At 39.9% G+C, this 15,256-nt stretch overlaps 1 protein-coding gene across 1 annotated transcript in view; it reads right to left on the bottom strand.

The window, feature by feature from the left end:
* DNAJC3 (DnaJ heat shock protein family (Hsp40) member C3) overlaps nt 1-2,220 on the bottom strand; it is a 69,966-nt gene extending 67,746 nt beyond the window's left edge. Inside the window, exon 1 of the mRNA XM_023621735.2 lies at nt 1,370-2,220. Coding sequence (XP_023477503.1) covers nt 1,370-1,451 — 82 coding nt within the window. The 5' untranslated portion in view covers nt 1,452-2,220. The remainder of the gene's footprint in view (nt 1-1,369) is intronic.
* Nucleotides 2,221-15,256: the final 13,036 nt, after the last annotated feature.

Below are 15,256 nucleotides of genomic sequence, written 5' to 3'. Positions count from 1 at the left end.
CCTTTGTAACTTTAAAAAAAATTGGTATTTTCATAGGCAACTTTCTCTTAAGTGGTCGAAAGAAATCATTAATGGTAACCGGACACAAATGCTACACTTGGGGGGAAGGTAGCACTAAAAAAATGCAGGAGAACTGGAATATATGACCCGTATTAAAGTGGTCCAGGCATTCAAATTCCAATTCCCTAGACTTTCTGGGGCAGCCTCACTGTCAACATCTTTGTCCCAACGTTATCACACGACACGTTCTGATTTTGGTTCAAAAAAACATATGGTCCCCAGGAAAACCAAAAAAAAAAAAAAAAAAAAACCACTGCCATGAATGAGAACTAAAAATTGGACAGGATTACTTTTTTTTAAAAAAAGTTGAGAATTTTTAGTGGATTTTACAAGAAACCATTCCCAACCTCAGCGCCTCCCTCCAAACCTAACATCAAGTCTCATATTAAAATGTTTAATTTGACCTCCTTGACTACTAACCGTTTTCGAAGGGATGAAAATAGATCAGTGCATGTGATGTGTCATTATCCTCGAATATTTCACACAGTAGCCAAGCTAGGAGCATTCGTTCAACTGGCATTTTCAGCTTTAATTCTCACTCCTCCCGCTGACATCTAAGACGGGACAGCCCTCTATTTCTGCTATCCTGTTAGGGGAGCCAACATTCCAATCTGTAGGTCTGGAGAGAAGTTTACGCGTTCGTACTTTTTGAAGGGGACCTTGTTTTCAGAGAACTCGGAACAGGAAAGCCAGCTCTAAGTTGAATGACACCGTGCTGGGAGTTGTAAAACCACAAACTTAATTGCCTGGCCTTTCCGGCGCTTGAGATCCAGCCCCGGCTCCTTAACGCACCAACCTAACAACTTCCATACACGACGCAGAGTAGAGTAACAGGATGGTCACCCACTTTGAACAGGCAACTGTCCCCTCCGGCTCACCCAGCCGGACATCCCCGCCTCCCCCGGAACTCCAGGGCGAAAGATGCCTCCCCTTTGGCCACCTTTACCGCCTCCTCCCAGCAGCACTGACCAACAGGGTCCCCAAGGCGCCAAGCGAAGGTCCCGAGCGAGGCCAGGACCCGACGGCTGCCCAAGTCTCCGCGTCCCAGGACGCCCCAGAAGTCGCTGCCCGGGGCCCCGCTGCCCCGGACCCCTTCGCTCCCGCTCCTGACTCCAAACCCTCCAGGCACCTCTGCCCCGGACAAACCCGGAACACGGCGCCGGCCCCCGCCCAGGGGCGGGCTCAGGCCCAGCCGAGCCCCGGAGTCCCCGGCTCCCACTGCACGGCCCGGCCGCCCCGAGGCTCGCGCCCGGGCGCAAGAGGGGAAGCGCCGGGGGCCCGGCTCCGACCAGGGCAGCACAGGACTCACCTTCGTACTGCAGGTCCACCAGGACCAGCAGGAAGGGGAACACCGAGCCCAGCCGGCTGGTCACAGAGCCGGGGGCCACCATGTCCGAGGGCGCGGGCGCTAAGGAGGAGCAAGGGTGCGGGGCCCAGCAGCCCCCGCCGGCGCTCAAGCGGCAGCTGCGCCCGCTCGCCGTCCGCTCTCGCTCGGGCCTAAGGGGCGGCCGGCGGCCAGCGGAGGAAGGCAGCGGTGGGCGGGGCCCGGGCGACGCTACTCCCCGGGGCGCCGCCGCCGTCCAATCGCCTTCTTCCCGGCCGCTCTCCTACTGGGCTCGCCGGGGTCGTGGTTCGCGCTGATAGGCTGCGGAGGCCGCCGCCCCGCCCCGTCGCTGATAGGATAACGTGGAAGCACGAAACGAGGCTGCGTCCGCCGGCCGTGGAGCTGTCAGAGACCTCCAAACCGCCGCGGCCGGCCGCCGAGTCCGCATGCGCAGGCCGCGAAGGCCTTTTTGGGTCGGTCCCGGCGCGCTAGGACAGCCTGGAGGAGGATTTCTGCCAGGCGGCGTCTTCCGGTGTGCTGTTCCGAGAGGCGAGCGAGGCCGCCGCGCCCGAATGAGGAGGCCAAAGCTGGTCCCAGGAAGGCTGAGGGGAGCTTTAAAGCGCCTAGAAGGGAGGTGTCGGAAAGGACCGGGGAGCACGACGAGTCACAGAGTCTGCTACCCCGCGCTGCGCGTCTGGGAACAAACACGGGCTGAACCGGAGAGTGCGCGGGAAACGGTCGGGAGAAGCTGGGCTGGGTGAAGTAGGAGGAGCTGATGGAGCCCCAAGCGCTGCAGGGCCTACTAGAGAGAAGGGCTTTAGTGACCCGTGGCAGGTAAGTGAGCTTGGCTTGGAAGCTTGGGGACCCCCTCCCCGCGACAGTCAAGCGGACCGGTGTGTCCAGAAAAGAAAGCAATTCTGAAAGATTCTGTGAAGAAGAAACCAGGGAGGCAGAGAGTTCTTGAGAGGGCAGCCAACGTCAACCGCAAGGAGAAACAAGAGAGACCCATTAGAATGGAGCTTGCATCCTGTGCTCGTCAGGGAAAACTTGAAGAAGATTAAGTTCAAGTTGCTCCATCTGGCGTTGAGTTTGTGGACGACCGCTTGCCCTGGCGTCCCCGCAAAACCCAACATGCCCTACACCTGCGATGTTTTACCTGCTGTTAAGCATCGTCAAGTGCAAACTTACTGCGTCACCATCGTCACCATCGACTCTGTATTTGCCACTTTGGTGCTACTTCACCCTTTAGAAGAACTCAAGAATTACCAACAGCATGAGGAATGTGTGATTTCCTGAAGATACTGAGTAAAAGCAGAAAGGCTTCTCTATTCCAAAGGGAACTAAGGCAAAGGAGATGATTTCTAGGGGAAAAAGAAAACTGAGTCCTTGACTAGTTGTAGTGGAAAGCAGTGTAATAAAATGTCAAGGCTTCTATTCCAAAGGAACTAGTGCAAAGGAAATGGTTTCTAGAAAGAAACAGACCAACAAAAAACTGAGCTCCTGAATAGTTGTGGTGCAAAGCAGGATAGTAAAATGTGAAGAGGAGAGGATTCAGATCCAAGAAATATAATTCCACACCATGGCTATTAGCTAATTTATCTTCATGCGAAAAGTGGATATGATCTTGATAGCCTCAAAGGTTTGTTTTGAGGTTTAATGAAGTGGGTAAAGTTCTTGTAAATTATAAGTTGTTATACAAATGTTACTTATCCTTCTAACAAGAGCAGAATGATGAAGAGACTCCTCTCCAGAAACTCCTTGGGATTTTCTGGGGTTTGAGGGGCTTTTCCCCTTTTCCTTATTGATATCACAAGCCCCTATTAGTGGGAAAAAACAGAAGACAATTTTCAGTGTCCGCGGTGGTTAGTGAAGACATCATCCAAATGAGGTATGATGGCTAAGGCAGCCAACAAAATGCTGAATGTAGTGAGGAAATAGTTTTGGAAGCAAATAATACCACACTGTGAATTATCACCAGAATAGTAACTGTGATTCTGGTCTTAAGGAAAAAGCAGAGTCGAAGAAATTCCAAGGATGGAAATTAAAAATGATTAAGGAGATGACACACTTTGTGTTATGGAAACTAAAAATGGCAAGGGTCTTCAGTGTTAAGTGATTTCAAAAATTCATTGATCAAATTACATAACTATGAATCCTAAGGTCTTAAAATTAAGCTTTACAAAGTACCTCTTGAAAGAGAATTTTGCAACAAAGTAAACATTACTTAGATAGCAATAAATATACAACGTTAAAATCATGTTTATATGTATAAATGCTTGGGAATGGTTCCTCCAGTGTTCATCTGGGCAGGGTTTTCACCTGATCACTCTTGCCATTAAAATCAAAATAACCCAGTGATTGTAGGAAAAGTTATTGTAAATATGGCTTGTGTTTATCAGCATTTATTTATGCAATCCTTTTTAAAATTAAGCATAAACACTCTACTGTAATTGATAGTACATATTATAATAGCAAAATACTTAAAACGATAGAATATTTAAGTAAATTGCATATCCAAAACTAGGAATATTATTTAATTTCTGATATTATATATTGATCTATGTTTATTGACCAGGAAAAATAATGTTGGTAGAGAGTAGTGTACAGATCTAAAACACATTTTGGAGGTAAAGGAGATAAGATTTGCTGATAGATTAGCTATGGGGAAAAATAAATGTCCAGAAGCAATTATGAAGCTCATAAACACCTATTTGTACCAAATTTAAAACAAGAGGCAGCATTATAATTAATATAATGAATGCTGGAATATACATCCTTCTGCATTTATCTTTATGAACTTGTGTTTTTATCTCTATAAAATGGATTTCTAAAGGGAGGATTGCATAGTCAAACAATGCACACATTTAAAATTTTAAGATGTCAGATTATTTTCCTTAGACCTCAGGATAATTGATATTCATAACAGTTGTTTATATTCCCACATCACCATCCCTAGATATAACTGCTTTTCATAGTTTTTGCCAATATGATGAGTAAAAAGTTACCCTTCTATGTCAAGTTTACTACTTGTTTGCCAGGATTTGAGGATTCTGTTCAAACTTTGGTGTCCTCATTTAAAATTTGGCTTTAAAACCATGTCCTGTCTTCTCTCTGCTTATCTGCTCTCTTTTATGTTGTTCATTGGCTTCTGGCCAAATCACTCTAACCTCTGCTTCCTTTGTCACATCACTTTCACTTTTGACCTTGCTTTCCTCTTATAAGGATCTTTGTAATTATTTAGGGCACACCTGGATAATCCAGGATATTCTCTCTCTTCAAGATCTTCAATTTAATCTCATCTGAAAAATCTCTTTTGCCATACAAGGTAACGTTGACAGGGGATCAGAATGTAGATACCTTTGGGGGAACACTGTTCAGCTTAACATGGTACACTCCCCACTTCAGGAGGTAGAACTTAGTTCCCCTCCCCCTTGAGTGTGGGCTGGACTTAATGACTAACTTCCAAAGAATAGAGGATGGAAAGGGGGTAGGGGACTAACTTTACAGTGGAGGAACCTGCAAACACTGCCTTGGCCAGGTGGTCAAGGTTAATATTACCAATGATAAGTTATATTGATCCCATGTACCCACCAATATCATGTGATGAGACGGGCACTTCACCTCTGTGATATTCTTTCCAAAAAATCTATAACTCAGTCTAAACATGAAAAAAATAATCACATAATCCAAAATTGAAGGACAGTCTATAAAACACTTGATCAATATTCCTCAAAACTATCAAGACCATGGAAAAAAAAAAAAAGACTAAGAAACTATAACAGACCAGAGGAAACTAAGGAGACATGATAACTGAATGAAATGTGCTATGTTAAACTGGACCCTGGAATAGAAAATGGACATTATTGGGAAAACTACTGAAATTTAAAGAGTCTCAAGTTTAGTTAATAGAAATGTACTATTGTCACATTATTCATTTTGACCTACCATGATTGTGTAAGATTTTAACAATAGGGGAAAATAAGTGAGGCATATTCAGGGCCTCTCTTGGCATGTATTTTGGTGGTAATAAATGGGATACATGGGAGTAGAACCAAGCAAGTAATCAGGTTATCATCATTCAGTTAATTACTACTTAATTGCAATAGAAAAGTATAGCCTAAAATATTTCTGAAAGGTATTTAGGCTCTGAAAAGACCAACTGGCAAGAGCACACAAAAGGTTCACTTGTTGAATCTGTATTACAAATTCATAGCAACGATACAGAAACAAAAATGAGAAAACAAACAAAAAGACCTAGCTGGAGTCTAAAACAAGATAAGTATTTCCATGGATTAGAGATGGGGAAAAAAAACTACCACAAAGTCATATGTGAGCAGAAGCTAGGGAAATGCTAGCCTATGTTTTAGATCTAGGAAGGGACCAAAAGTAATCCAGAGACAGTATCCTTGTTTTCTTTGCTGCTTGACACCACCACCAGTGGCAGCTCTGTTATGGCTCCTTGTTTACATGGAACTGAAGAAACCTGGGAATGGGCAATTGAGCTTCTCCTGCCTGGCTCTGGAGTATCAGCCTGGAACTGCCATGATGAGACAGGAGAGAATGAGCATGGAGAAAAAAAAGTGGAAAAACAAGAAAGCAGATAAACAAAAACATCTTTCCACTCAAAATGGAACTGCAAAATAAAATTACAAAACATATCAAGAAAGGCAACAAACTGACAACTGAGCATGAACTCACTTAAGAGAAAATTAATTTTGTAGACTAAGAATGCTTAACGACATAGAAAAGAAATCACATCCATAAATAGAAGAAAGTGTGGAACAAAACTGATGAAATGAGAACAGGTGGATGTAAAAGATAATCGTATTAAGTTCCTAGGGTTGCCATAAAAAGTTACCACAAACTGGGTGGTTTGAAACAACAATTTTATTCTCTTACTAGAAGTCTAAAATCACAGTGTTGATGGAGCCATACTCTCTCTGAAGGCTCTGGAAAAGAATTTTTCCTTTTTCCTCATTTCGGCTGGCTCCAGGCAATCCTTGGCATTGCTTAGCTTGTAGCTGCATCATTCTAATCTCTCCCTCCATCTTTGCATTGCATTCTTCTGTGTGTCCTCTCCTTTTCTTCTTAACTAGTTACATCTGCAAAGACCCTAATTCCAAACAGTCACATTCTGAGACTGAGTGGACATGAATTTTGGGGTGCAAAGCACTATTTAACCCCACTACAATAATTAATAAATAACCTTGGAAATTAAAACAGCTAGTCCCTGAAATTAAAAAAATTTTTAAACACCCTAATATACCACACACACATGTGCATGTGCCCACACAAGACCCTAACAGGTGGAATAAGGTCTGGAACACAAAGTAAGAGAATTAATAATTAGAAGACATTTTAAAACATATCACAGGCAGAAACTCTTAGACCAAGCACACAAAAATCTTAGTAAGGATTGGAAACTCTTAGAAAATCTTAGAAAACTTGAGCAAAAATTTAACAAGCTTCACACTTTAGCAGCTCTGTATGTAGAGAGAGAGAGAGATGATGATCTGCCTAACAAATAGGAATTTTTTTCTCAAGTACTCATGGAACATTTGCAGAAATCTACCCGATACTACTTCACAGAGGAAGTTTTACAATTTCCTAAGAATCATCATACATTTCATGTTCTCTAATCATAATGCAATTAAATTGAAAGTCAACAATAAACAGATTTTTCCAAGTCATGTGCTTTTCTCTAAATTAGTCATAGTAAAAACAAAATTATCATGAAAATTCCAAATTATGCAAAACTAGATGGTAATGAAATGCTGCATTATCATAATTTGTGGAATGCTGCTAAAGCATGTATTTAAAGGGAAATTCAGAGCCTTAAATGCTTTCAGTTAAAAAGGAAAAAGAGGAAAACAAATGAATTATGCATTCAGCTCAGGATGCTAGAAACAATGCAGAGCAAGAATAAAGAAACAGAAGGAAAGAAATAATGAAAATATAAGCAGAAATTACTGTATTGGGGGTGGAAACGAAATATGAAGAATTTAAATTAAAAAAGCTAGTCATTGATAAAAGTTACAAAACAAAAATAGAGCAAACTCAAAAAGAGAAAAAGCATATATTAGAATTTAAAAGGGGCACACAACTACACGTATGATAGAGGTTTTAATTTAGATAAAACATCAACTGTCTTTATGCCAATAAATTTGAAAATGGAGATGAAAAAGGAGAAACAGGATACCTGAATAAGCCAATAGCTATTAGAGAAAATAAATTGGTAATTATGCATCTCACCCTAATAAAATCCACCTGGCTCCCTCAGATTTGTAATCCCCATCTTATACAAAGTATTTTAGGGTATTTTTCAAACAGAGGAAAATCTCTCCAACTCTATTGTAAGGGATTTGATGCTAAAACTGGAAAGAAAAGAAAATCACCAAGCAAACTGAGGATAAATAAAACAATCTTAAATGGGATATTTCTAAATCAAATTCAGCACTTAAGAAAAAGATATCCAAGAAGGCATTATCAAAGGATGCAAGGATAGATCAACATCAAAACATCTTTTAATGAAATATATCAAATTTAAAATTAAAATTTTAATGAAATTTTATGTATTTGTATTAGATATTGTTCCTATCTAAAAATCATCAGATAGAAAATCTGTATATTTACAGATTTCTGATATCTGAAAAATCATTTTTACAGATTCAATAAATCCTTAGATAAAATATAGCACTTGTTCATGTTTAAAAGAGAAAAAATCTCAGCAAAAACTGGAAGCAAACTGCTTCAACCTGGTAATTGGTATTTATCAAAATTTCTATTTTGAGGATGGTAGTGTCAAATCAGTATGTCCTTCTTTCCCTCTTGGAAATCACCCAATGCCACACAACAACAACAACAAATAAAAAACAGAAAAGCAAATTACAACCTCAATAGGAGACTATTGAAACTCCATTTCCTATAGTAAGTGGGAGGGATGCCAAACAGTAGAGGAATCAGAGGATTCCTGCTAATGTACATGTTAAGGAAAGGTGGCAAGATACTTCTCCAAGGTTAGAGGTGTATCCTGTAAGGCAAAACCAAAAGACCTTTCTTGCAACAAGAAGAATGAGATGCACTGGTTGGTGATAGAAACTACTCAGGACAATCTTTATTCTAAGATGCGAAAGATATGGACTTGAAAGATAATTCACTTATTAATTATCATTTCCAGGAAGCAATTTATCCCCATTGCAGACTAAGAGAAGAGAAACTTTACATGATGAACAGCTTTATGGCTACCTGTCTCCCTTTGCACAAGAGAAATAAAAGCTAGACTAATTCATACAAAAACTTAGATCATAAGAAAAATTATGGCTAGTGTGAAAAACAACCCAATCTCTTTCTCTATACAAACTTCATAAAAAAGCAATTTTAGAAAAAATTCATCTCATTCAAAAATAAGTTATCAAAAAAGATAGAATCGAAATGGCCAATAAGCACATGAAAAAGAGCTCAACACAATTTGTAATCAGGGAAATACAAATTAAAACCATAATGATACCACTACACCCCCACCGGAATGATAGAGATACCACTACACACCCACTGGAATGGTTTACAATGAAAAATGATTGACAATACTAAGTGTTGCAAGCATTTGGAGCAACTGGAACTCTCACACATTGCTGGTGGAAAATGGTACAACCACTTTAGAAAACTGTTTGGTAATATGTTAGAAAGTTCAAACTATATCTACTCAATGACCTAGCAATTCCTACGTATTGACCTTAAAGAAATGAAAATATATGTCCACAAAAAGCCTTGTACAATAGTGTTCATCATAGCTTTATTTATAATAGGCACAAACTGAATATGCCTCGTTCTCCATCAACAGGAGAATGGATTTTAAAAAAGAAAATTGTGATAAATTCATTCATATGATTTTTAAAATGCAAATACAAAAGGCTATGTACTGTAATGATGTGGATATCCTTAAAACTGAACTGTATGCTTAAAAATGGTTAAAATGGCAAATTTTTATGTATATCTTACCACAATTAATAATAAAAAAGACTATGTACTGTATAATTCCATTTACATGAAGAAGTTCAAGAAGAAGCAACACTAATCTATAGTAATAGAAGTCAGAATAGAAATTACCTCTGGGTAGTGAGTATTATCTATGAAGGGAATAAGGAAGCCTTCATATTGGAAATGTTCTATGTTTTGATCTGAGTGATGGATCACAGCTCACTATTATTTATGTAGTATATATATATTGTATGATATACATAGTGCATACTTAATATCTAACACTTTCCTGTATATATGCAATGTATCAAAAGAAAAAGCAGAGACAAAGAGCCTAGGAAGGAAATGGAGAAATAAAAATGAGATGAATTAAAAGCTGACAGAACTCAGGAAAGATGTGGAAGGAAAAGAAGCAGCCATTACAGCAATGAAGGTCAAGTTGGAAAAGAAAATCATGCTGAGGGGCCAGCCCTATGGTGGAGTGGTTAAGTTCGTGTGCTCTGCTTCAGCAGCCTGGTGTTCATTGGTTTAGATCCTGGGCCAGACCTACACACCACTCAACAAGCCATGCGGTGGTGGCATCCCACATAGAAGAACTAGAATGACCTACAACTAGGATATACAACTATGTACTGGGGCTTTGGGGAGAAAAAAAAAATAGGAAGATTGGCAACAGATGTTCGCTCAGGGCCACTCCTCCTCACCAAAAAGCAAAAAAGAAAAAAAAAAGAGAAAATCATACTGAAAGCCTAATAAGAGACAGACGGTATAGGAATGAGAAAAGTAAGCAAAATGAAATTAAATAAAATGTTAACGATAATTAAAATTTGAGTGGTGGCTGCATGTCTGTGTTAACTTTGTGATAATTCAATGAGCAATACCTTTACTATTTGTATGGTTTTCTATATGTATATTATACTTCAGTAAAAATGTGATTAAAATAAGGATTGGCAGAGAAAGAATTGATGTGAAAGACAGGCAAACAGTATCCAATTATACACACATTTCAGAGTTCCCAAAGGAGAAATGGAAATAAGAGAACAAATGTATCAACATATATAAGAAAAATTTCCAAGAATAAAGGAAGACTTGAAGCTGTATATTAAAAGAACACTCTTTGTACCAGGAAAAATTGTCTCAGAGCTGTCAGTCATGAGACATATCCAGCTAAAATTAATTTTTTCTGAATTCCGAAGAAAAAGAAATAATACTATGTACAGCCAGACAAAAGTTCAAGTCATTTATAAGAGGAAATAAATTTAGAATGATCAGTCATTTCTAAGCATTCAATGCCATAAGACAATTGAGCAAAACAGAACAAAGGCTACTGATCAGCAGTTTTGGATATGCAAGAACACCAGAATATTCTTCCTATGAGTCATTCTTGAAGAAATTTTTTCTGGATTCATACAGCATTATATTTGCCTCCAAGAAAAATAGTCTAATGGGGCTTCTCCTATGATTAAATCCTTTTCCACCCCCTTTGTCACAATCCAAAATTTCTAGTCCTCCATCAGATCTGGTTGGATTCATCACTGTCAGGGCCCCAATTATGATAGATAGCTGATAAAATTATTTAAATTTCATTTAAAAAGGAATGTGTTTACACATATCACTTGCTTTTTCTTTTTATCTTGACATAATTCTACACTTAAATGTTACAAAGATATTCTCCCCTTCCTCCATGCAGTCACCTGGATTGAGGACGTGATTGTAGGAACTACAGCACCCGTCTGCTACCACAAGGAGGTAGGACACATCCAAGGTTGTCACAGAGAGCTGGAAGAAGCTTGGGTGCCTGGTAACTTCGTGGAGCCACCATGTAGACCCACACTGCCTCCTTCTGAACTTCTTTAAATGAGACAAATAAATTTATATCCCATTTTTAAAAGTTACAAAGCTAGTGTAAAATATCCTCGTGGACCCTTCATCCAGAGTCCCTAATTTGCTATATTTGCTTTATCATTCTCTCTCTGTCTCCTGATCTGTTTGAAAGTTGCAGGCATGATGCCCTGTATCCCTAAATACTTCACTGTGTATTTCCTAAAAACAAGAACATTGTATGATTGCAATACACCTATCAAAACTGGCAAAATAATAGTGATACAATACTCAATACTTTTGGTATTAGATTTTTTTTTAATTTTGCCATTTGCCCCAGTAATGTCCTTGATAGGAAATGAAAATCCCAGATCATGAGCTGTATTCAGTTGTCATGTCTCTTAAATTCCCTTAATTTGGAACAATATCTCAGTCTTTCCTTGTCTTTTATGACTTTGACACTTTTGATGATTATAGGCCAGTTATTTTGTAGAATGTCTCTCAAGTTAGATTTGCAGGTCGCTTATTACAATTTTTTTTTTTGTCCTTGATCTTCCATAAAAAAAAAAAGGCACATTTTCACTTTGTTAATGAACTTAAAAGGATGTTTTAACACATTGGGATAGATTTAATTACTAGATCCTTTCAGTTCAACTAGTACCGAACGCCTTCTCAGTGAACTCACTGTTTCATGTCCTACCAGTAGTTCAGGTGATTTTGTCTTGCCCCAAGCTATCTTGGCATTCCTCCGGATGTTTTGTTTTATTTTTATCAGCTCTTCCTCTGATGTTCTACTGGATCTATTACTATCATCTCTATGATTGATCTCAAAGGGCAGCCTGATATGCCTATACATCTTGTCTCAGATATGGACAAATTTTTCACCCAATTAGGTCAGCTAAAAAAATATTGAATTTGTTCCTGGAAAGCTGAGAGGAAAAGCAAAACACTTGCCCCTGAAAGAAAATACTAAACCCAGACACTCTGAAATATTTTGAGCAGTCTCCTTATTCTTACATAAGTCTAGCCATAGATTGGCTTGGATGATGGAAGTTATCCATCAAAAACTGTTGTCTCCTCTCTTTGCCTTAGTGCTATCTGGGTGAGTTGCCATATCAAGCTGCTCAAAGTTTTAGCCTGATGTGGTTTCAAGTTGGCACCATGCAAAATGTTAATCTTAATCTTTGTAGATCTCAAATAGTTCTTCCCATCCCTGGACTACCTTATAGTCCTATAGTCAATTGTATTATTCCCATTATTTGCTCCCCCTTATAGGCAAAAGATTTACATTCATGTCTGTAGCCCTGTGACTTTCAGTGACCTGCTTTGAGAGGAGTACACTTCCCTGCCCTGTTCACGCTGGGTTTTATTACATGATTTGCTTTGGCTATTGAATGTGAGTAGAAGTGATCTACTTCCTAGCAGAGATTTCAAGAGCCAATGCATGACTTGGCTATTCTTCCAAAAGAAAAGCATGTCCTAGATAGGGACTGCTTCTTTTGTCTGGGTCCTATAAGGAGACCACATGGAGGAAAACCACAGCAAACATACAACTGATGCAAAACAACAATAGACCTTTCTATCATAAATATATTCTGGGGATTGTTTGTTGCTTAAGCATAATCTGGTGAAAACCAACAAATACACTTTCTGCTTGCCAGCCACTCTGGCATTACTAGACTGTGTATTGGTTCCTGGGACCCATCCTGCCCATTTGAAATCAAGACTTGATGTGTATGCTTAAGAGAGAGAGTCTTTCAAAGGGAGCAGGGAAGGATAAGTGCCAGTTCTTGAACTCTGCCTCCTCTTACCATTCCAAGTAAAGATAAAGTTAGAAGGCATGAGAACAAGAGTGAGGGGACAATGAGTGAGCAATGGCATATATCCCTGAAAAGATGAGAAAATTCCAATGAAAGTATTTGTTTTTCTATCCTTTTCTAAGCAACAATGACTGTCCTATCTTGAGGAGCTGTTTAGGACCCCAGGATCTGGATGGAGAACCTATTGGTGAGGAGGGAAGTATCTCCCTGAGAGAGGGAAATCCAGATTATTCCAAGGGATATAAAGGTGCTATCCTTTGTTCTGCCTTGTCTGCATCTTCAAATCTTGAATCTTCAGGTTGGGGAGAGAGAACATTTTAAAAAAAGCATCAGGATACCTTTCCTAAAGGCCAGATCATAGAGTAGGTGGTAAAGGGGAGAGTTGATGCTGTTTATATTAGACATCTGTTACTCTTCTGCTCAGAATATCTTCCTTTAAGGAATTGTCAGTCCCCACTCCATGCAGTTTCAGTGGGTACTGTACCCTTGATGGGTACCTCCGCCACAGCCCCTTCTACTACCACTACCACCATAGGGGCCCATCAGAAACATGGCCCAAGCTAGGTCCATCACATTCTTTCTCACAGGAATTTGAATCTCAAGCAGAATTTCAAAAGACTGAAGGTAGACAGGGCTGGATTATCTTTGTGGCATTGAGATTGCCCCTGAGTTACAGAGAACTCTGGAGCTCATCTGGTTACCATCTTTCACGAGGCCTGATTGTTCAAGTTCTCCTTTGATACTGTGAGCTATCCAATATTCTGTCAGTAACCTCAACCCTTTAAGTTAACAGAATCCATTTCTGCTGTTCACAAGCAAAGAATCTTAACTAATATGAAAGCTGGTACCTGAGAATGGGAACCCTTGGGTAAATGGGGAGGTGTTTGGAATTAGTTATTTGGCTAATATGAGGCAAAAGAATCTGAGGCTCCCATTAACATTCACGGGGACAATTTGTCCACTCTAGGTGTGGGCACAGCTGTCTGTGCTTAGTAAGTTTTCCAGGGGACTCTAGTGAAAGTTTGAGAGCAATTGCCATAGAGGATCTGAAGTCTTCAAACCATCCTGAAATAACTCCTTATTCTGCTCCCTTTAGCTGCAGAAGCTTTGCCACCTTTGCTTGGGAGAACTAATAATTTCTCTTGCAGGAGCCAAGCCACACTGTTGCTATGGCAACCAGCATACAAATTTAGCATGCGCTTGAAGGGGGTGGTAAGGCAATCCCAAATATTGGTACAGAAGACTTCGAAATCTAAGAAGTTATAGAAATTTGCTAATTTTATACCCCCCCCCCCCAAATTGGCAGAATGTTTGTGGGAATAGATTTTGAGGTTGCTAAATCAAGCAGTGTGGTCTCTATTTTGGATCAGGCCAAATGTACAGATATGGACACTTTCCAGAGCTTGTGTATTCAATGTGTAAGAAGTTGGGGGAAAGACTGTTCAATGTAAATGTGTACTGAACTTTTTCCTGCAACAAATTACTTCCCAAAGGTCATAAATGCTTTAACAACTATAAAGGAAGACTTCAAAGACTTCAGGAAAAGGGAATAAAAGATTGGAGAGATTACTTTCATCTAGTCCAAACATCTCCTCACCACATCTTTGATACAAACTTTTATTTTAGTAATAAAAAATTTACATTGATAAGGAGTATCTGTATGGTTTTAGTGTAGGAAATTGAAGTCACTCTAGGTAGTTTAAGCAGTAAGGCAATTGCATCCAATTACAAGCTTGCGAAATCATTGAAAGGGCTAAGCAGTGTGGGATGGGGTGGGGCAGCACTGGAACTGTGAAGTTCAGGAGTTTGGTCCTCTGATAAAAAAAGTCAGTACAGCCACTGCTATCTCAACAGCTACTTGACATGATGAAAGTTGCAACCAGACACAAAGTTCAGCTGCTGCCTTTACCCACTGACACTCTGATCCGCAGGACCTTGCTTGCCAGTAAAAACAATAGCAGGAAAATAGTATGGACAGTGATAACAAATGGAGTATCATATGTCAGGGCTTCTAAAATAGAGCTGGGAGGTCAGTAAGGAAGTGAGGCTTATGCATGTGCATACCACGTCTCTGCCCAGATGGAATGTGAGGTTTTAAACTGTGCCTCACTGTTGTCATCTTGACCTTCCTTTAAGAAAAAGAAAATGCTTACTTCCATAGAAAAATGCTTACTCCCACAGATAAGAACTTTTTGCCTTAGAGATGGCCTTAGCAACCAATCATGCATAGCCCAGGAATAGCAGTTGTTGCTAG

The sequence above is a fragment of the Equus caballus genome, chromosome 17 (genome assembly GCF_041296265.1).
Source record: "Equus caballus isolate H_3958 breed thoroughbred chromosome 17, TB-T2T, whole genome shotgun sequence".
NCBI classification, from domain to species: domain Eukaryota; kingdom Metazoa; phylum Chordata; class Mammalia; order Perissodactyla; family Equidae; genus Equus; species Equus caballus.
Note: the sequence above shows the minus strand (reverse complement) of the source record. Positions and strands in the feature narration are given on the sequence as shown.